General features: G+C 41.1%; 1 protein-coding gene across 1 annotated transcript in view; it reads left to right on the forward strand.

Moving 5' to 3' along the window:
* Window positions 1–5,259, forward strand: part of ITGA8 (integrin subunit alpha 8) — a 180,798-nt gene extending 175,539 nt beyond the window's left edge. The window contains exons 29-30 of the mRNA XM_029236499.1: window positions 404–526; window positions 2,235–5,259. Of these exons, the coding sequence (XP_029092332.1) occupies window positions 404–526; window positions 2,235–2,321 (210 nt within the window). The 3' untranslated portion in view covers window positions 2,322–5,259. The remainder of the gene's footprint in view (window positions 1–403; window positions 527–2,234) is intronic.
* The last annotated feature ends 17,350 nt before the right edge of the window (window positions 5,260–22,609 follow it).

Raw genomic sequence — 22,609 nt, forward strand, 5'->3', positions numbered from 1 at the left:
CAGTTCTGTGGAGAAACATGTGGGCAGACTTGGCTTTTTGTAGGGTTTACTTTTAGCCATTTTTTGCCGTAAAAGGTCCAACCCAATTTAAGGTAACTCCTTTCCACCTTGTTGGTTCCTGGTCCACCTCAATTCTATTCTAGGGTTTCTGGGTTGGTATAAGCCAAACACCCACCAAGTGTCTGTAACTGGACTTGCACCTAACCTGGGAGGCCTGAGAATGTGCCAATTTTTAAGATGCCATGTTTGAGTGCTGTAAACCATCAAATCTCCCCTGGGGTGATTTCAATTATTGCATGGATCCTTTCAGAAATACTCCCCCCAGTATTATACTGGTAATTACTGCTCTATTTCACCCAGTAGTTTTCAAGTTAGAGCTCATTTCTTTTATGTTCCATTCCAGATTAAAACATCGGTTATTTGGGCAACCCCAAATGTTTCCTTCTCGATCCCATTATGGGTAATAATACTAGCAATACTTCTTGGATTACTGGTTCTGGCCATTTTAACCTTGGCTTTATGGAAGGTAAGTTTATTTGCTTTCTTTTCCTTTTTCAGTAGAGAGGCCACGGAGACGATTTAGAAGGATATACCTAGGATTTTAAAAGACAAGGCTAGAGGCATGATTTGGGAATTTCCAACATAGGGACATGAAGGGAAAATGGTCTTGTTTGCTTTGGCAAACTTAGTATGCTTGTGAAACTGACATTTAAGAAGATTGAGCGTGTTTACTGCCACTTTTATCTTGTAATTTCTTGTAAATAAATGTAAAGAGAGTTGGACTTTATTAACTAAGACCTGTGATCTTTCCAATACGCTTGGAGTGATCATGTTATGATGAAGACTTCTTTTTCTTATTTAATTAATCGAGATCTTCAGCTTTTTGTTGACGCAATCCTATCAGCAATACTTTGAGAGTTTTCTTTATAAGCACTACACGGATGCAATTAGTATAGTAATTAATTATTACATGGGCTTTCAATGACACCACATAGATCATGCATGTTCTAATATTCTCACACTTGCTTTTCTGATCTTGCCAACTAGTCCATCTCCATTAAGAAGCCTTAACTTACTCTTTCATGTGTTTTGCTGAAGTTTCTACTAAAAGTCTACAATGTGAGTTAATTTCTGGTCCCCAAACCACAGTACTGCCAAGTTTCACAGAGCTTTCCATTCCAAAATAGAAACAATGTCACAGTGACATGACTGTGAAGGTAATTAATCCAGTCACATCTTAGTTAATCGCTATTGTTGGCATTCTCCAAAATCATAGTGTATTTTTATTTTGAAACAACATGAGGCATGCTGAATAAACTGAGAAAACCTTGCCTTTCGAGTTAAATAATGGCTTTCCTGATCATTATCAGCTGTTTTGTGCCATCCTGAGCCCACAAAGGTCTATTGCACAGTCTACCTTTACAAATACACTTTCATGTTAGCCTGTTATTTATAGAAACTTTATGTCCATAAATGATGCAATGATACATAGCAATTGATAGAATATTGCACTAGTCCTACAAAGGAAAGATGACTCAATGGTTATAAGTCAAACCCAACAAATTGGGCTTCCAACCTAAGAAACAATAAGAATTAAGGTTCTAGGTTCCTAGGAAAAGTTATATTCTCCTAGACCAAGTACTCCTTTGAAATTCAGGAGAATGAAAATTCTATAATCACCTCTTCCCCGAGTTGCTAATTGATTTTCAGAGTCACGAAGATGTTCTGGGATTGAAATAAAGGACCCATCTAATTTTCCTCCATATACTGTATGTTCCACCAAGTGCAGAGAGATAGACAAGCATCTCCTCACTTCTTCCTTCAGTCCATCCCAAGGTAGCCCACAGTCCACTTCAGGAATCTGCCATCCCTGGCTGGCAGTTCACATTGCTGCTGGCTCCAGAAAACATGTCGAAAGCAGAGAGGGACTCCTTGGGCCAGGTTGCTGTAACTCCAGAAAAATATACGAGGTCCATAAGTGGTTTATATAAAATGAACATTCTCCCACCACCATGGACATGGCAGGAAGGACACAGACGCTCTGTGTAGGCAATGAATTCCTCTCTGCAGGTAAAGAACACACTGCTTTCACCTCCTAATCTGGAGAATTGGGCAGATTATATTCTCAGAGCACCAAATTCCTTAGACAACAAATAAAGGGAAAACTCTTAGAATGAGGACTTCCACAAATTCTCAGGATGACCTGACTTGCTAGCCTGTTTCTCTCTTTGTAGTGCGGATTCTTTGACCGAGCAAGACCGCCCCAGGATGATATGAATGACAGGGAACAGCTGACCAATGAGAAAACCCCTGAGGCGTGAAAAGGAAAACCAAAGACCAAACAAACTCCGACACTGGTCCAGTTCAAAGAAAAGAAGGATCAGGAAGGTTCAACCAAGGTTTTCCTCTACCTGCCAGTGTCCTAAGAATTGGAAAGGCCATGGTATCACCTTGTCTACACTGTGCTTTAGAAAAGCTGCCTCGGATCCCAGTGACCCTTTTCCGGAAGGAAGCATCCTTGACGCTGCAGAAACAATGGACAATCGCGGAAGATGTCTTTGGCTTGAGTCCTTCCGTATTTGGCAGACACTTTGAAATGGGTATGGGAACATGAGGTTGCTTTCCAGATAAATCCAACTGAAGTCTCAAAGATGCAATGTCTGAATTAGGATAGACTTTAGAAGGTGAACTAGGACCAAACCTTCCGACACTACTGTATCCAACAGAATATTTGACACCTCCCTCTGGAAAAGAAACATTTCTAATGACGTTACTGCTCAGGGAGACCAACCTATGCTGTTGGGACTGTGAAAGTACTTTGGAAACGGCAAAGATCATCTTTGTAAGTGAGGATAACGATTTATTTATTTATTTTCCATGGCTCTAGGCTGATACTCTAGAGGATTTGGAAACTAAGATTTGGTTCGCTGGTTTTCAAAATCACTCACTAGATTTCCTTCCGAGATATCCAGTTTGTGCATAATATATCATTTAGCAGAACTCAGTCAGGATTTAGACAGCGTTAAAGAAAAGCAAATTGGTATTCGAAGACCGTTTCACTCAACACCTTGCTGCCTTCTACCTGAAATTACTTTTATTCACACTTTCCAGGGCCTCACATCTGCTTAAGTTAGCTTTGCAAAAAGTTGCATTTGTATTTCCTTTTACAAAAAAAAAAAATAATAATCTTTCCGTTGACTTAATTAGCAACATACAAATTTCCAGGGACTCTTGACCCTAGGTGGTGCTTAAAAGTAACGGTAAAATTTCTAGAGTCCATTAATAAAAAAGCAATTTAATAATTTGGGTAAACATATTATTTTTAATATCTACAAGAGGCAATGCCAACATTTAGCTTGGTATTAAACACCTATTCTTTTCTACTACACCTCAAACTTATATTCACAGAAAAGACATGTTAAACATAAATAGGAGGAAACATAAAGTTAGGCAGATGTGAGATGAACCTAGAAAACATGTTCCTAGGGATTTTATTTAGAATTGCCTATTCCCACTTTACTATTCATTTTTACTGCTAATCTTTATAGTACATGACTTTGGAAAATAATTTTTACTTAAGCTATTTTCCCATTGTCTTTAATTTAACCATCACAGAAACTTTATGTTTAAAACTCTTGTAAATAATCCATAATCATGTGTAACAGTATCATTTTTCAAGTAAAATTGACCAGCCAAATTTATATAGTCTGCCCAAGTTTGTATCCTTTTTATGATAACGAAAAACTATTATGAAGAGATGTTGAACAAATTTTATATTTATGTGCAATATTTTATAGACCTATGTATCAAAAGCATGTTTACACTGGCATTAGTTATTTTTAAAATTAATATCCTGAATATTAAGTATGATAGAACCAGCAGACCCAAATCCTTAAGTTTATGAAGCAGTTGGAAAATTTATATCCCTATTTCAACAATCACACTTGATTTGAAAGATGAACCAGACTCACACACACTAAATTTTCGGTCATGACTTAACCTGGAGAGGAGCCATTTGGTTACAGCTGCACAACTTCTTTGGAAACCAAACGAAAGGCACATGGACGAACACACTGAACAGTTTGTATTCTGCCCGCTTGTGAGTTAAATTCTGTCACAGTAGTGGTTTCAAGCTGTCAGGAACCCAAGTCTGGCTCCCAGTGTGTGTGGCTCACTGGGTGAGAACTGCACATGTTTCAAAGAGTTGGAGGGTCCCACACCAGCCTCAGGGGGTCTTAGGTGTTAGTTGTCTGGGTAGAATTGGTCATACAGGGAGGTGGCCGTTTCTGTAAGATGATTGGAGGGATGTCTCTCCAATCATACCACAGAGATGGGTCTCTCTTCCCCCAAATAAAGCCCTAACTCTTCTCGTCATGCCTGACTTCTGGCCAAGAGAGAATAAAAGATCCCTGAGAAAACACACCTATTGCCTTTTAAGCTAACCTGTGCGAAGGAACTCTTAGGTCTGGGACCCTATGAGCCAGGGCGTACAGACACCTGGAGGAGACTCGAGGTGCCAGGGGCAAGGCTGGATCCAGAACAGAGCAGGTATGAGGACTTCAGAGGTAAGCTCCAGGCTCACAGTCTCAGCCAAGAGTCGTCCCCGTCCAGAAGGACAGGCGCTGCCACCTGCAGGCAGTTCACAGACGGCCATCAACGAACACTGAGGTCAGGTGCGTTCTTGAGCATCCCTGCCCCCCCTCCGCATGGAGAATATTCTACCAGTGCACTGAGTGAATCTGCTTCTCATCATGTAAAGCCAATCACTTTCATCATTCATAATGTGCCGTGCTTCTCTTAGAATCCATCTATATTTTAGATATGCCTTTTGAAATACTTGCAGCTAGCTTTTAAGAATGGGAAAAAAAATGGGCAAATCAAGTTTTATAAACTTGGAGATTTTTATACACTAAGTAAACAACACGGACCAGTCGCCACTGAAGCCCCACTCTTTGAACTCAACTCTTGCTTTATTTAAATACACGTGTACATATCTGTGAAGATTTTCATGTACCTATTTACCTTCTCATTAATAAAATTAAAAATTAAAGACATGATGACATATTTGTGGTTTGTTTCACAAGCAACATAAAGCTTTCCCACAATGACAGACATCAAAGGTTTCTGTCTTTACGCCTTCATTTACTTATTTATTTATTTATTTATTTTTGGCTGCATTGGGTCTTCGTTGCTGTGTGGGCTTTCTCTAGTTGAGGCGAGCAGGAGCTGCTCCCCGTTGCGGTGCGCAGGCTTCTTGTGGCGGTGGCCTCTTCTGTGGCAGAGCACGGGCTCCAGGGGCACAGGCTTCAGTAGTTGTGGCACATGGGCTCAGTAGTTGTGGCACACAGGCTGAGAAGTTGTGACTCATGGGCTCTAGGGTGCAGGCTCAGTAGTTGTGGTGCACGGGCTCAGTAGTTGCTCCGCGGCATGTGGGATCTTCCCGGACCAGAGCTCAAATCCATGTCCCCTGCATTGGCAGGTGGACTCCTAACAAATGTGCCACCAGGGAAGTCCCACGCCTTGATTCTTTACTACAAAAACATTTAACATTGGAAGAGATTTGAAAGAGCGAGATCACGACACTTCTTTGGGATGATGAACATGTTCTAAACTTAGATTATGGTGATGTTTGCATGAATAAACTAAGAAGGACTGGATTGTATGCTTTAAATCGGTGAATTTTATGGTATGTGAATTAAATCGCAATACATATGTTTAAAAAGGTGTGAGTCATTTCTAATACCTACACTTTCATACAACTGATTTCTTTTCTCTACACTGCTGTCAAATTTTGTCCATATAAAAATCTTTGCTTTTTTATGAAGCCTTCTTCGAGTCTTCAGCCAACTTAAAGCCTCCTCCTGTTCTCCAATGGCATTTTGTGAATGACTACACTTTTCCATTTGTTCTCATGACTGTTTTCCAGCTGGGCCGACCCTCTGTGTGAGCAGGAATATCTTTCACCTTTGTGTTTCCTACACCTAGCACCAACATCTGTTATATAGTCAGTGCTCAAAAACCGTTCTAAAGTGAATGAATGAATATACATATGTGCACAGTAATAATCATGGGAAATATGTACTCCTGTAACCTGCTCCCATTGTAAAGCTTGGAGATACACACATTTTTTATCCTATTTATAGTGTTCACACAGTGTTGTTATAATAGTTACCCAATGTTTGATCCAATTAGCAGATCATCATTTGTTTAACCAACCCTCCTATTGGAAATATTTGTTCACAGATTCATATATTAAGAATAGCATTAAATTGAATACTTTCATACATGAGGCTTCTTTTTGGTTATTTCAATGAGTGAACTTCAAAAGAGTGAGGTGGTTTGGTTAAAGTATATGAAGAATTTTGTAGTTCTTGATAATATATGTTAAGAGGACTAGATCAATTTGCATTAACCTAAAATACCATTTCCTTCATAATTCTGTCAGCATTTTAAAATATTTTGGTAATTGTTTTCAAATATTACTTTCTTTCAATTTGTATTTCACTGGAATTTGGTACATTTAATGTACACATTTGAGTTCTAATATTTATCAACCATTTAATACAGAGCAATTTATTGCTCATAAAGGTATTTAAATAGTTGCCACTTCTCTGGTGTTCATGAATTACAGTGAAAAGAACCCAGTGCCTGGATGCTTTTCTTATAGCCGAAAGCAAGCAGTAGGATGAATCCTTCACTTCATACTGTATATTCACTCACACTTTAAAGCCTAGACGTATCTAAAAACTCAGGGTGGTCCAGAGGTGCCTATGTATCCCAGATGAAAAAACGTAAAAGGAAATAAGATTCAGGAATATTGGTGCTGAAAATCAATGCGCCATCCCAGTACAAACTAGCTGAGTGGGGCAAGACTTCCCCGCGGCACACCCAGAATAATCCATAATGGGCTAGCCCCACCGGTCAGAGCCTGCACACGCTCATAGTGGGGGACGTGAAAGAAGTCTTGTCGTGTCTTGAGAGTAGCAAAGTGCTTTCTAGTTGTATGTGTGCAACAAGAGCTCAGCCTTCTCCCCAAATTCTGTTGATACCTTTGTCACTTCCAGCCATTTTACATGCAGACACTGAACAGCATCAAAACTTTCTAAAGGTTGAGTTGAGATCTGGGTGCCTAGAGTGGGCAAAATAAGATAAGGATCCCTCCTTGGAGAATTCTGAGAAAAGGCAGAATTCCCTCCAGAGCTGCACACTTCCTCTGTGAAAGGTGACCATCTAGCAGGTTACCTTTATAAGACACAGCACCCTGGTGACCTCAGGAAGAACCAAAACATGAACACCTTTGGTTGCTATCCATGAATGCCAACACAGTACCTCCCTAGGGCCTAATGTTCTTTTCCGCACAGACAGCAGATTTTCTCCTTCAGAATTGTGATCACATTAAAAGTTGATTTCTGGGCTTCTAAGCTTGCATCCTTCCACGCTGTCCTCTCCCTTCTCGCCACCCACCACCTGATCTGGAGGAGCCGGCTCAGTCTGTTGCTGCCAAACAACATGTGGAAACGGTACGTGGGACCAGGCATCCCGAGCACCAGGCCTGGGCCTCCTCTTGCCTCGCCTGGGCCCACCCACTGGGCACGGGGCAGAAGAGGAGCTCTCCCTTCATTTTTGAGCCGTGTGGCTGACAGGGTCTTGGTGCTCTAGCCAGGTGTCAGGCCTGAGCCTCTGAGGTGGGAGAGCCAAGTTCAGGACATTGGTCCACCAGAGACTGCCCAGCCCCATGTAATATCAATCAGCGAGAGCTCTCCCAGAGACCTCCATCTCAACACTAAGACCCAGTTCCACCCAACAGCCAGTAAGCTCGAGGGCTGGAGGCCCCATGCCAAACAACTAGCAAGACAGAAACACAACCGCACCCATTAGCAGAGAGGCTGCCTAAAATCATACTGAGTTCACAGACACCCCAAAACACACCACTGGACATGGTCCTGCCCACCAGAAAGACAAGATCCAGCCCCACGCACCAGAACACAGGCACTAGTCCCCTCCACCAGAAACCTACACAAGCCATGGAACCAACCTCACTCACTGGGGGCAGACACCAAAAGCGACAGGAACTACAAACCTGAAGCCTGCGAAAAGGAGACCCCAAACACAGTAAGTTAAGCAAAATGAGAAGACAGAGAAACACACAGCAGATGAAGAAGCAAGATAAAAACCCACCAGACCTAACAAATGAAGAGGAAATAAGCAGTCTACCTGAAAAAGAATTCAGAGTAATGAGAGTAAAGATGATCCAAAATCTTGGAAATAGAATGGAGAAAATGCGAGAAATGTTTAACAAGGACCTAGAAGAACTAAAGAGCAAACAAACAATGATGAACAACACAATAAATGAAATTAAAAATTCTCTAGAAGGAATCAATAGCAGAATCAATAGCAGAATATCTGAGGCAAAAAATGGATAAGTGACCTGGAAGATAAAATAGTGGAAATAACTGCCACAGAGAAGAATAAAGAAAAAAGAATGAAAAGAATTGAGGACAGTCTCAGAGAGCTCTGGGACAACATTAAATGCACCAACATTCAAATTATAGGGGTCCCAGAAGAAGAGGAGAAAAAGAAAGGGGCTGAGAAAATATCTGAAGAGATTATACTTGAAAACTTCCCTAACATGGGAAAGGAAATTGTCAATTAAGTCCAGGAAGCATAAAGAGTCCCATAGAGGATAAATCCAAGGAGAAACACACCAAGACACATATTAATCAAACTATCAAAAATTAAATACAAAGAAAAAAATATTGAAAGCAGCAAGGGAAAAATGACAAATAACATACAAGGGAATCCCCATAAGGTTAACAGCTGATCTTTCAGCAGAAACTCTGCAAGCCAGAAGGGAGTGGCAGGACATATTTAAAGCGATGAAAGGGAAGAACCTACAACCAAGATTACTCTACCCAGCAAGGATCTCATTCAGATTCGATGGAGAAATTAAAACCTTTACAGACAAGCCAAAGTTAAGAGAATTCAGCACCACCAAAACAGCTTTACAACAAATGCTAAAGGAACTTGTCTAGGCAGGAAACACAAGAGAAGGAAAAGACCTACAGTAACAAACCCAAAACAATTAAGAAAATGGTAATAGGAACATACATATTGATAGTTACCTTAATTGTAAGTGGATTAAATGCTCCAACCAGAAGACATAGACTGGCTGAATGGATACAAAAACAAGACCCATATATATGCTGTCTACAAGAGACCAACTTCAGACCTAGGGACACATACAGACTGAAAGTGAGGGGATGGAAAAAGATATTCCATGCAAATGGAAACCAAAAGAAAGCTGGAATAACAATTCTCATATCAGACAAAATAGACTTTAAAATAAAGGCTCACAAGACACAAAGAAGGACACTACACAAGGGATCATTCCAAGAAGAAGATATAGCAATTAGCAATATAGCAATATAGCAAGAAGAAGATATAGCAACCCAACATAAGAGCACCTCAATACAATAAGGCAAATGCTAACAGCCATAAAAGGGGAAATCAACAGTAACGCAATCATAGTAGGGGACTTTTAACACCCCACTTTCACCAATGGACAGATCAACCAAAATGAAAATAAATAAACACAAGCTTGAACTGATACATTAAACCAGATGGATTTAATTGATATTTATAGGACATTCCATCCAAAAACAACAGAATACACTTTCTTCTCAAGTGCTGATGGAACATTCTCCAGGAAAGATCATATTTGGGTCAGAAATCAAGCCTTGGTAAATTTAAGAATACTGAAATTATATCAAGTACCTTTTCCGATCACAATGCTATGAGACTAGCTATCAATTACAGAAAAAAACTGTAAAAGATACAAACACACGGAGGCTAAACAATACGCTACTAAATAACCAAGAGATCACTGAAGAAATCAAAAAAAAACCTAGAAACAAATGACAATGAAAACATGGTGACACAAAACCTATGGGATGCAGCAAAAGCAGTTCTAAGAGGAAAGTTTTTAGCAATACAATCCTACCTCAAGAAACATCTCAAATAAACAACCTAACCTTACACCTAAAGCAATTAGAGAAAGAAGAATGAGAAACCCCCAAAATTAGCAGAAGGAAAGAAATCATAAAGATCGGATCAGAAGTAAACGAAAAATAAATAAAGGAAACAATAGCAAAGACCAATACAACAAATAGCTGTTTCTTTGAGAAGATAAACAAAATTGATAAACCATTAGCCAGGCTCATCAAGAAAAGAAGGGAGAAGACTCAAATCAACAGAATTAGAAATGAAAAAGGAGAAGTAGCAACTGACACTGCAGAAATGCAAACGATCATGAGAGATTACTACAGGCAACTCTATGCCAATAAAATGGACAACCTGGAAGAAATGGACAGTTTCTTAGAAAAGCACAACCTTCTGAGACTGAACCAGGAAGAAATAGAAAATATAAACAGACCAATCACAAGCACGGAAATTGAGATTATGATTAAAAATCTTCCAACAAACAAAAGCCCAGCACCAGCGGGCTTCACGGGCGAATTCTATCAAACATTTAGAGAAGAACTAACACCTATCCTTCTCCAACTCTTCCAAAATATAGCAGAGGGAGAAACACTCCCAAACTCATTCTACGAGGCCACCATCACCCTGATATTAAAACCAGACAAAGATGTCACAAAGAAAGAAAACTACAGGCCAATATCACCGATGAACATAGATGCAAAAATCCTCCACAAAATACTAGCAAACAGAATCCAACAGCACATTAATCCAAAAAATCGTACACCACAATCCAGTGGGGCTTATCCCAGGAATGCAAGGATTCTTCAATATACAGAAATCAATCAATGTGATACACCATATTAACAAACTGAAGGACAAAAACCATATGATCATCTCAATAGATGCACAAAAACTTTCAACAAAATTCAACACCCATTTATGCTAAAAAAAAAAAAACTCTCCAGAAAGTAGGCATAGAGGGAACCTACATTAAAATAATAAAGACCATATAATACAAACCCACAGCCAACATCGTTCTCAAAGGTGAAAAAGTGCAACCATTTCCTCTAAGATCAAGAACAAGACAAGGTTGCCAACCCTCACCACTATTATTCAACATAGCTTTGGAAGTTTTAGCCATGGCAATAAGAGAAGAAAAAGAAATAAAAGGAATCCTAATCAGAAAAGAAGTAAAACTGTCACTGTTTGCAGATGACATGATATTATACATAGAGAATCCTAAAGAGTCTACCAGAAAACAACTAGAGCTAATCAATGAATTTGGTAAAGTAGCAGGACACAAAATTAATGCACAGAAAGCTCTTGCATTCCTATACACTAATGATGAAAAATCTGAAAGAGAAATTAAGGAAACGCTCTGATTTACCACTGCAACAAAAAGAATAAAATACCTAGGAATAAACCTACTTAAGGAGACAAAAGACCTGTATGCAGAAAACTATAAGACACTGAGGAAAGTAATTAAAGACGATACAAACAGATGGTGAGATATACCATGTTCTTGGATTGGAAGAATCAACAATGTGAAAATGACTCTACTACCCAAAGCAATCTACAGATTCAATGCAATCCCTATCAAACTACCAATGGCATTTTTCACAGAACTAGAACAAAAAATTTCACAATTTGTATGGAAACACAAAGGACCCCGAATAGCCAAAGAAATACTGAAAAAGAAAAACGGAGCTGGAGGAATCAGGCTCCCTGACTTCAGACTATACTACAAAGCTACAGTAATCAAGACAGTATGGTACTGGCACAAAAACAGAAATATGGATCAACAGAACAGGATAGAAAGCCCAGAGATAAACCCATGCACATATGGTCACCTTATCATTGATAAAGGAGGCATGAATATACAATGGAGAAAAGATAGCCTCTTCAATAAGTGGTGCTGGGAAAACTGGACAGCTACATGTAACAGAATGAAATTAGAACACTCCCTAACACCATACACAAAAACAAACTCAAAATGGATTAAAGACCTAAATGTAAGGCCAGACACTATCAAACTCTTAGAGGAAAACACAGGCAGACATGCTATGACATAAATCACAGCAAGATCCTTTTTGACCCACCTCCTAGAGAAATGGAGATAAAAACAAAAATAAATAAATGGGACCTAATGAAACTTCAAAGCTTTTGCACAGCAAAGGAAACCATAAACAAAACAAAAAGAAAACCCTCAGAATGGGAGAAAATATTTGCAAATGAAGCAACTGACAAAAGATTAATGTCCAAAATATACAAGCAGCTCATGCAGCTCAGTATCAAAAAAACAAACAACCCAATCCAAAAATGGGCAGAAGACCTAAATAGACATTTCTCCAAAGAAGATATACAGACTGCCAACAAACACATGAAAGGATGCTCAACATTACTAATCATTAGAGAAATACAAATCAAAACTACAATGAGGTATCACCTCATAGCAGTCAGAATGGCCATCATCAAAAAATCTACAAACAATAAATGCTGGAGAGGGTGTGGAGCAAAGAGAACCCTCTTGCACTGTTGGTGGGAATGTAAATTGATACAACCACTATGGAGAACAATATGGAGATTCCTTAAAAAGCTAAAAATAGAACTACCATATGACCCAGCAATCCCACTACTGGGCTTATACACTGAGAAAAACATAATTCAAAAAGAGACATGTACCACAATGTTCACTGCAGCTCTATTGGCAATAGCCAGGACTAGGAAGCAACCTAGGTGTCCATCGACAGACGAATGGATAAAGAAGATGTGGCACATATATACAATGGAATCTCACTCAGCCATAAAAAGAAATTGAGTTATTTGTAGTGAGGTGGATGTACCTAGAATGTGTCACACAGAGTGAAGTAAGTCAGAAAGAGAAAAACAAATACCATATGTTAACACGTATATATGGAATCTTAAAAAAAAAAATGGTTCTGAAGAACCTAGGGGCAGAACAGGAATAAAGACGCAGACGTAGGGAATGGACTTGAGGATAAGGGGAGGGTGAAGGGTAAGCTGGGACGAAGTGAGAGAGTAGCATGGACATATATACACTACCAAATGTAAAATAGATAGCTAGTGGGAAGCAGCCACATAGCACAGGGAGATCAGCTTGGTGCTTTGTATCCACCTAGAGGGGTGGGATAGGGAGGGTGGGAGGGAGACACAAGAAGGAGGGGATATGGGGATATATGTATATATAGAGCTGATTCACTTTGTTACACAGCAGAAAGTAACACATCACTGTAAAGCAATTATACCCCAATAAAGATGTTTAAAAAATTTTTTAAATAAAAGGTTGATTTCTTTAGCATGCAACATTTTAAAGCATTGAAATTTTAAACTCATTTTAGATCTAAGTAAAATCCAAAGAATGCCCCCCCTCCCCAGTGATGCTTAAGTCAACTGCTAGTTCAGAACAGCCAGAGTACATATGGCACCACGCTGCTTGCCATGTTACACTCTCTCCCACCTTGACCCCCAAAACCATCTGCCTAACACACTGCCTTTTGGAATTGTTTATAAGTTCTCTGTTATTTAGGGTCGTTGACCAAAATCCATATGGAAACGTAGCCTGAGACTAGCACCTCTTGACAATAAAATGTCTTGACTTTAACTTCTATACGTGCCATGATATGACATAGTAGGGATGTTCTTAATATATCTGTGCTCTTGCTCATTTTGATTGTGCACTGTTTCATAGAAAAAACAAAGTCATCAGAAGATTGTCCTGCTGTCCAACTTTTAGGTTAGCATTTTTTTATGCAGTAACAATGGACCGCCCTGGTTTTTAATTTTGAGATTTCAACTTTCAGTCACTGAATCGACTTTAGTGTATGAGCAAATTGAACAATTTTTATTTCTATAAAAATTTTTAATTTTTGAAAACTCCATGTATCTCCTCTATATTCGTTTCCTAGGGCTTCCATCGCAAAGTACCACAAACTGGGTGGCTTAAAACAACAGAAATTTGTTGTCACAGAGTTCTCCAGGCCAGAAGTCCAAACCAAGGTGTCAGCAGGGCCATGTTCCTCAGAAGGCACTAGGAAGGAGTTGCTTCCATGCCTCTCCTGTAGCTTCTAGTCATCTCAAGCGTCCCTTGGTTTGTAAAGGCATCACTGCATTCCTCCCACCTTACATGGCATCCCCCCTGCCTATCTCATGTCATCTTCTCCTTGTGTCTGTGTTCGTGTTTCCCCTTTTGATAAGGACACCAGGCATATTGGATTAGGCGCCAACCTACTGACCTCATTTAACATGATTACCTTTGTAAAGACCCTATCTCCAAATCTGGTCACACTCTGAGTCCGGTTAGGACTTCACCATATCTTTGGGGGAGGATACAATTCAACTCATCACATCCCCCTTCATAAGTTTCTATTGCGTAGAACTGTTTGACAAGTGAACCCAAGATGACGAAGCACATCTGAATCAAGGGAAAGGCTGAGGAGTTTAAAGAGAGTATCTTTCTATCAGTCTTTTGATTTCTCTTCACTCAGGTAATACACGAGTGTTGCTGAGTACATGAGACGACTCATAAACGTTTGGATGCCTTCCCCTCACTTACTGCCTTCACGCACATATTAGAAGATTAAGACAACTGCATTTTTATATAATTTACTCATCTGTTCTGCTCTTCAATTTCTTACCACCACCCACATTCTCATTCTCTCTTCTTCTCCCTTGAAATAATCATCTTATTCTCGTGGACTCGATGGATAAATGTGCGTTTTGTGGTATGAGAGAGGAGCTTCCTCACCAGTTGGAAACTAGAGGCTGCTGGTCACCGAGTTAGTGGGGAGCTGAAGGAAGTCCCTGTCTTGGGGCTGTAGGGCTTGCTCACCACCCCCACTCTTCAGCACAGGGAGAGCATGGCTTGGAGCTGCAAGGACCCAGAGCTGAGAAAAACAGCTACCGTAATGGATGAACAGAACCAAGAAAATGAAACAAGGGTAACTAGCATTCCCTGGGCCACACACTTGATGGTAGGAAGGAGTTTACCACCCCGCAAAAAAGGCAGGTCCCTCAGTGCCACAGACAGATGATGTGTCCATTTCTGGACACTGGTCTGGTCTCACAGGCTGGCCAACAGGCAGAGTCACAGCCCAGGAAGCAAACCTTCTCTTTCTTCTGCCTCCACCTTATCTGCTCTTCCCACCATCATCTTTCCCGGTCCTTATCCGGGAACTCATTGTGGTGGCTTGTTGCAGAGCACGGGCTCTAGGAACACGGGCTTCAGAAGTTGTAGCACATGGGCTCAGTAGTTGTGGCTCGAGGGCTCTAGAACACAGGCTCAGCAGTTGTGGCACACGGGCTTAACTGTTCTGCGAAATGTGGGATCTTCCCAGACCAGGGCTCAAACCCGTGTCCCCTGCACTGGCAGGCGGACTCTCAACCACTGCGCCACCAGGGAAGCCCGTTGACGTGTGGAATGCCTTCCACACCAGGTGAAAGACATTGACTATTTCCATTTGGCCAGTGGCCCTTCACCCCACTCAGCTCAAGGAGTTTACCCTAGCTGACAAGCTCCAGGCATCTGCTGCAGTCTCTGTATCTCATTACAGAGAGAACACCTAGAGCAACAGGCATCTCAAGCTTTCCAGGTGAGGAACAGTTGAGGGACTTGGGGTTGTTTAACCTGGAGAAGACAGTGTCTGGGGAAAAATATTACCTGACTGTAAGTATATGAAGGATTATTATGAGGAAGTAGGAAGGAGTTGAGGATGGAATAATAAAAGTAATCATAACATATATACACTACCAAACGTAAAATAGAGAGCTAGTGGGAAGCAGCCGCATAGCACAGGGAGATCAGCTCGGTGCTTTGTGTCCACCTAGAGGGGTGGGATAGGGAGGGTGGGAGGAAGGGAGACGCAAGAGGGAAGAGATATGGGAACATATGTATATGTATAACTGATTCACTTTGTTATAAAGCAGAAACTAACAAACCATTGTAAAGCAATTATACTCCAATAAAGATGTAAAAAAAAAGTAATCATAACAATAAAAATTGGAATGCATTAAGCATTTAGTCTGTGTCAAGTTGTCAGCCAAGTGCTTTAACATGCATTTCTCTTTCATTTAATCCTCACAGTCACCTTATGAGGCAGATTCTAGGGTTATTCCTGTTTTGTGATGAACTGAGGTTGAGGGGTAAGTAGCTTGACAGTTTACACCATAGCTGGTGGCAGAACTGACATTCAAAGCCAGGTCTGCCCAACTCCAGAGGCCAGGACCATACAACCTGCCATTTTCAACAAGTTGAGACTAACAATTCCATGCTGAAAGCAGAGAAGAAACCATTTAAGAAAATGGGGTTAAAATGGTTTTTCATGACCTTGGGGATCCTTTTCACATTCTCCCAGAACCAGAGAATTAAAAAACGAGGGCTTCTAGGCATAAAAGTACAAAGCTGACTCCACCTTGTTTACAGAGAGTTGGGAATCAGAACCACAGAACTTTTGTCCCCTTCTACTTTCTGAACTCTATTTAGATTCATGCACATGATGAAATATTCTTAACATCTTTCAACCCCTAAAGCTAGATATATGCTATTTTAATTCTCAGAATATATGGATAGAGAAACTCCTTTTTTAGGTCATTTACCAAGATTGAAGCTAACTCCCAAACCACAGGGATTTCAGAGTTTGAGAACAGTGTACTTTAAATAGTTTTTTTCACACCAAAAAGCTACTGGTTAGAAACCTAAATGACAGAATAAACTTAATTTTCCAGATCAAAAAATCTAGACTTTTTCAGTTTTATTTCAGGAAACTGTGGCCTCATATAATATTCTGCCAAGACTTCAAACAATTGCTGTCCACCGATCTCACTGCCTAAGAGACTACTCTCATATTTTGTCTTCATCTTTTGGAAACCAGAGGTAATGAAGGATTAACCCCTAGCAAATAGATTTCCAATTTCATCCTCAACTTAGGAGACCTGCTAACTGCATAAGCAGCAAGGTTTGTTCATATGTAACTCAAGTTATATGACATTGAAAGACTGTACATTATTTTTTATCCAAGATGCTATCTGCACGATTAGAAGACTGAATCTCTCCTAACTCATCTCCAGTTGAACAGAGAGTGGGGGGAAAGACCATGGTCTTCTGTGGCTTGGACTTTGCATAAAGGAAACATAATGACAATGTGTTGGCCAATGTTGTGGGACAGACAGCACTTCATTTGGGGTGGGTAGGAAGAGACTGATACAGAACGTGTTTTACTTTCTCTTTGAGTGCTGGGGTAACAGTGTTTTCAAGAATTCATATTTATCTTTAGGAGTAGTAAGGGATGTGTGAGTGAGTGTGTGTGTGTAGACAGGACAGTCTACAAGGCACGCTGGTGGACAAGCTGGAAGGCAGCTGCACCTGGAGACCCAGAAGCTGCCGTAAAGCATCCTAAGGATCATTGCTCCAGTCTGGATGCTCAGATGTGGAGAAACGTAGGGCTGTGAAGCGGGATGGGCACCAAGCGGAGGTCCAGCAAGTGAGAAAGGGAAGTTCCAGTGAGGCAGACTAAGACTGGCAACGTGGAGGACAGGGGAGCTTTGTTTAGGGACGGAACTGCAGACAGGGGAGCAGGGAAGGCAACAGGAATCCCTATAAGGAACTTCACATCACGGGTGCTCTTCTCGTGGACAATGGGAAAGTAATGATCAACGTGAAGTTGATCACTTCCTTTCCTCCTCCACGGCAGTGCCTTTCAGGGACTCCATCTCAGTGGGATTTGACCCGCCCTTCAATGGCAGACTGCACTAATGGTCCCAGTTCTTCACTCTGCCCTCTAGCTGTGCTCCTTGGCACATGGCTTCAAGGCCCCCTATCCTTCTCCATGATTCTGAGTTCACCCTGTGACGCTTGGCCCCTGGGATGTTACCAGATGGGCAGCTGGCAGAGGCCTGAAAAAACCCGTGCATGATACAGCTTGCACTCTGTTAACTCAGCCTTCCCGTGAGAAGGACATGCCGGGGTTAACCTCCCCGTCCCAGGCGGAGGGCAAGAGACACGGGGAACAGAACCGCCCCCACCCAAGCCCAGTGCGGGTCAGCTGACCTCCTGCCAACCTGCAGACTCGAGAGAAATAACGTATGTAATAACGGAAGTAGCTCATCTGAGAGCAGGACAAGCTTGCAGGAAACCAGGGTCCACTCTCAGCCGCGACGCTATGCAGTTCCTCTGGAGGAGGAAGGGGAAGGGAGAATAAAGGGAGGCGGGGCACACCCTAACTCTCACCCCTACTGCAGCTTGGGTGGCATCCCACGGGGTGGGGCGTGCCTGGCCAGGGGTCACCAGGAGTAGGAGGGACTGTGGTGACCTGGGAGCGGGGAAGAGCTTCTCCTCACCCCACCCAGTCATATGCCAGGTCTGGAGATCATCCTAGGACAATTCTCCCCAATATACACTAGAGGAGGACTCCCTGCAGAAGAGGGAAAAATACCTCTTGGGCTACACAACATGATGTAAGTATAATGAAGTATTATATATAATGTAGACATATATATATATATGTACACACACACACATTATATGTGCACTGAGCATTTTTTAAATTTGTACAGGCAAGTATCATAGGTACATATGAATAGGGCTATAAACAAGGTAGCTAGTATATTAGCAACCCTTCACATCCTTTGAAGTGTCGTCTTCAGAGGACCCTTCTTTGAGAACTGTTACTGTAATGACAATATTACAAGGCTGAAATTGCTCAATTAATTGTTAAAAACTCCTCCTGTAGACTTCAGACCCTTCTCCAGTCAAATAAACACATCTACTTACAAGATATGTACCACAAAGAGACAGTGACACTTTGTGTTTTGTTTTTACCTCTTCCGGCTAAACGCGAGCACGTGTTGATTAATTGAAATAACATTCTCTGGATCGCACACAGACATGCTGTTGGGCTCCTCACCCAAAGGTAGAATGTGGGTTCCAGCTATTCGGATTGTGCCCACAAATAGCTTACATGTAAAATTAGAGTCCATTTTGTGCTTGATAGTTCGTAAGTCCGAAATTTTAACCAAAGTCAAATTCAACATTCCCATCACTGCTGGTGACCACGGCACTACTCTCACAGTAGTCACAACCATTCCACTCATCAACGCATTGAGTATCAGAGAAAAGGACCCATAAAACCTTGTCATCAGTTCCTCTGTTATTCTATACATAACCAGAGCCAAGTCTTTTGTGTCATTGTGGATTCCTCTCTTTTCCTCACATCCCATTAGCTACATCCCTCCAAGGCTTCTGCTTTTTGAATTCATCCTGTTATCACCACCCCCAATGACCCTCTGCAAAAATTATCACCTTAGCTGCCTAACCAGGGACTGACACACTTTCTCTCTCCCTCCCTCTCTCTTGCTCCCTCTCACACATACACACACTTATTTGACCCTTAAAGTACTTCCTAAATTTTAATTTGATTCCCATATGCAAACACACGCATATCTCTCTCCATCCTCAATCCTATAATCTGTGAGAGAACTGTTACAAGTAAATCACCCTTTTTAGTTCAGAACCAAGATTTTCCTGTGATATGAGTTATCATAAATTTTTTTGATCTAGTCCTTTTGACCCAACTCTATTCTTTTTTCCTTTATGAGACAGGAGAGAAACCACACTATACCAAGTATGTTATCACTGAAGTTGTAATTCAGTGTCTCCTGCTTTCGAGGTCACATGAGGAAAAAAAAATTCTTAGCTGTGTTTTAGTCAAGACAAAAATTATGAGGAGGGAGAAGGAGTGAAGGGTTACATCTGGAGAGAGTTAAGTTCCGTGGCTGGAGAAGCAACTGGGACCATGCAACATAGCAGCTTCCCTCACGCAGCCTTTTTGCTGTAGTTTGAAATCGCGTGGGTTTTCAGATGGTGTGGGTTTTATTTGGAGAGAAAGAATACTGGGTGTTTTCAGAGAGGAAATTCAACAACTGCTTCATGCTCTTAAACTTTTTGCCCTACATTTATGGACCAGGAAGATACTGTTAACTCAAACTGGAAGATCTTGGGGAAACTAAACCTTGCACAGCAGTTAACTGTTGGGCACTATTAGAGCTTCTGATAAGATTTTTGTGGAGTGCCTTTTTAAAACGGTTCCAAAACTTAAGGTCTTTTTATCTGTTCCTCTTTCATGACTGTGCTGCTCTTGCTTTACTCACTTCAGGGACCAGCAGCCTGATAATCCAAGCTGAAGTCATCCAGGGATGGTGACTCATGGCCTTGAGGGTTGCCAGCATTAATGTTCCTCAAATAGCCATACCTTTGCTGGAATCATCTGAGGATTTGTCATCCCTTCTCTTCCTCTCTTATGTGTCTACCTGCACCGTGTGATTAATGATAAAGAATAACTCTGGCATATAAAATCATTTTGAAATGGAAAAGTTTCCACTGGAGTATAAAACAGTATCTCATCTGGGCTAAAAACATGACCTACTGTGCAAATTTCTGCCCCAAGTTGCTTAGAAGGGAAACAATGGACTTTCACTGTGTATAACCTTTAACAAATTGATAGTCTTCTCCTGAAAAGTTTTAGGCTAATAGATATCTATTTTGTAGGCTGAATCCTACAGCCAACACTCAATTTTTTTCTATTTTATTCTTTTTTTTGCTAATGTTGAAGTTTGCATATACTGGAGGATTCTTTCTCCCTCAGAATCACACCTACTCCCAAATAATTCATCCACAACATAGGCGCAACTTCTGTCCTTTTCTCACCGTTTTCTTGTGTTCTCTTTTCTCTAACACCCTCCCATCACAACATTACCGGACCAGGTTTGTTCTGCCAGATGTGCCACAAGCAGAACGTTGAGATGCCGAGGTTTGCAGCGAGGGTTTATTCACAAGGTAGCCAAGAGAGAACAGATCTCAGATCCACCTCCCTGAAGACAAGAGGCTCGGGGAATTTATGGGATAAGGCAGCAGGGCAGTCTGAGGCATGGAGAGTGTGGGGAAACATGACTGGGAAAAGGCGTGGTCATCATCCTGATTTTGTGCAGGTGTAACTAAGCTACCGGCCTCTACGTGTTCAAAAATGGAGTTTGGGATTAGCAGATGCAAACTGGTATATATAGGATGGATAAACAAGGTCCTACTGTAGAGCACAGGGGACTATAGTCAATATCCTGTGACAAAGCGTAATAGAAAGAATATAAAAAAGAATGTATATATATACATAACTGAATCACTTTGCTGTACAGCAGAAATTAACACGTTGTAAATCAATTATACTTCAATTTAAAAAAATGGAGGCGCTTAGCACATCTGAGGGTGGAGTTTTCAGCCCTCTGACGTCAAAAGGACCTCACGCATGCCCAGTTGGCAGGTCGGTGGTCCTAGTCAGTCTTAACCAGCTCAGCTCCAGCTAGACGCAGCTGACTCCAAGTTTCTGAAAACACCTCGGGCACACACCTTATTGTTTAGGCTCTGTGCTCCTTGAAGGACACGAGTGTCTTAAAATGACCTTGATTAGTGGAGTCAGGTGAAATGGATTTGACTAATGATTACTGAGGGCTTCACAGTTACTGGCGTTTTAACAGTGTCATAGCTTTTGCACTTATTGGGCACATCAGGGTTAATAATACCCTAAAGCACCTGAAAATGAAGCACAAGCACAATAAATACAACTGGATTGATGATCAAAGTGAGGTCAGTGCCATCTCTTGACGCAGGAGATGAATCAATGTATTCTAGAAGGACGACCTTGTGGCCTGGGAGCCACAGTGCAGCCTGTGGACATGACTTCTGTTGTTGGGGATTTATTTGGCCCATAAAGTACTTTTGTTGTTGTTGTTAATTTCATGGTTTCTATTTTTTTTTTTTAACATCTTTATTGGAGTGTAATTGCTTTACAATTGTGTGTTAGTTTATGCTTTATAACAAAGTGAATCAGCTATATGTATACATATATCCCCATATCTCCTTCCTCTTCTATCTCCCTCCCACCCTTCCTATCCCACCCCTCTAGGTGGTCACAAAGCAGCCACATAGCATACTTTTTAAATTTTAATTTGATTTCTATATGCAAAGCTTTGGAGCTGCACATAAATACCCAGATTTATGACCTCTTGAAAAGCTAGAAGATCAGCAAGTGGGCCTACATCCTACAGTAACAAGCAGCTGGTCTCTGGCAGCAGGGCCCCTTCAGACAACAAGGTCTCCTCACCGACTACAATCCCCACCCAGCCCTCTTCACCCGTGACCCACCTGGTCCCAACAAGCACTTCAATTGTGAAGGAAGGGCAGCTTTCCACCTAAGATGAAGCCGCATAAGAGAGGCTTCCACACAGGGAGAAAATTTTGCTCTTCAATGTTGAATACCCCAGTGACAAACATGCCTCAACCAATAAAGCCACTCACGTGTATAAGATCACGTTCATGAGTTTTTAAGGAATACATTAGTTAAACATGGATAAACCATAGGAAAACCAAGCAAAATTACTTAGTGAAGACCAATCATTTCTTTAAAGTATTGCACTTTAAAAGTGACCTCCTGGTAATATTTTAAATGTTTATTAGCTACTGTTTTCAAATGATGAAGAGAAGAGTTTCATTATGCTAATCAACAGCATCACGTGGAACACACAAAGACAGAAGGAAGACTCATTACAGCAAAATTCCATGAGAAGGTCC

The sequence above is a fragment of the Monodon monoceros genome, unplaced genomic scaffold, assembly GCF_005190385.1.
Source record: "Monodon monoceros isolate NGI ecotype Baffin Bay Population unplaced genomic scaffold, NGI_Narwhal_1 Super_Scaffold_21, whole genome shotgun sequence".
NCBI classification, from domain to species: Eukaryota; Metazoa; Chordata; class Mammalia; order Artiodactyla; family Monodontidae; genus Monodon; species Monodon monoceros.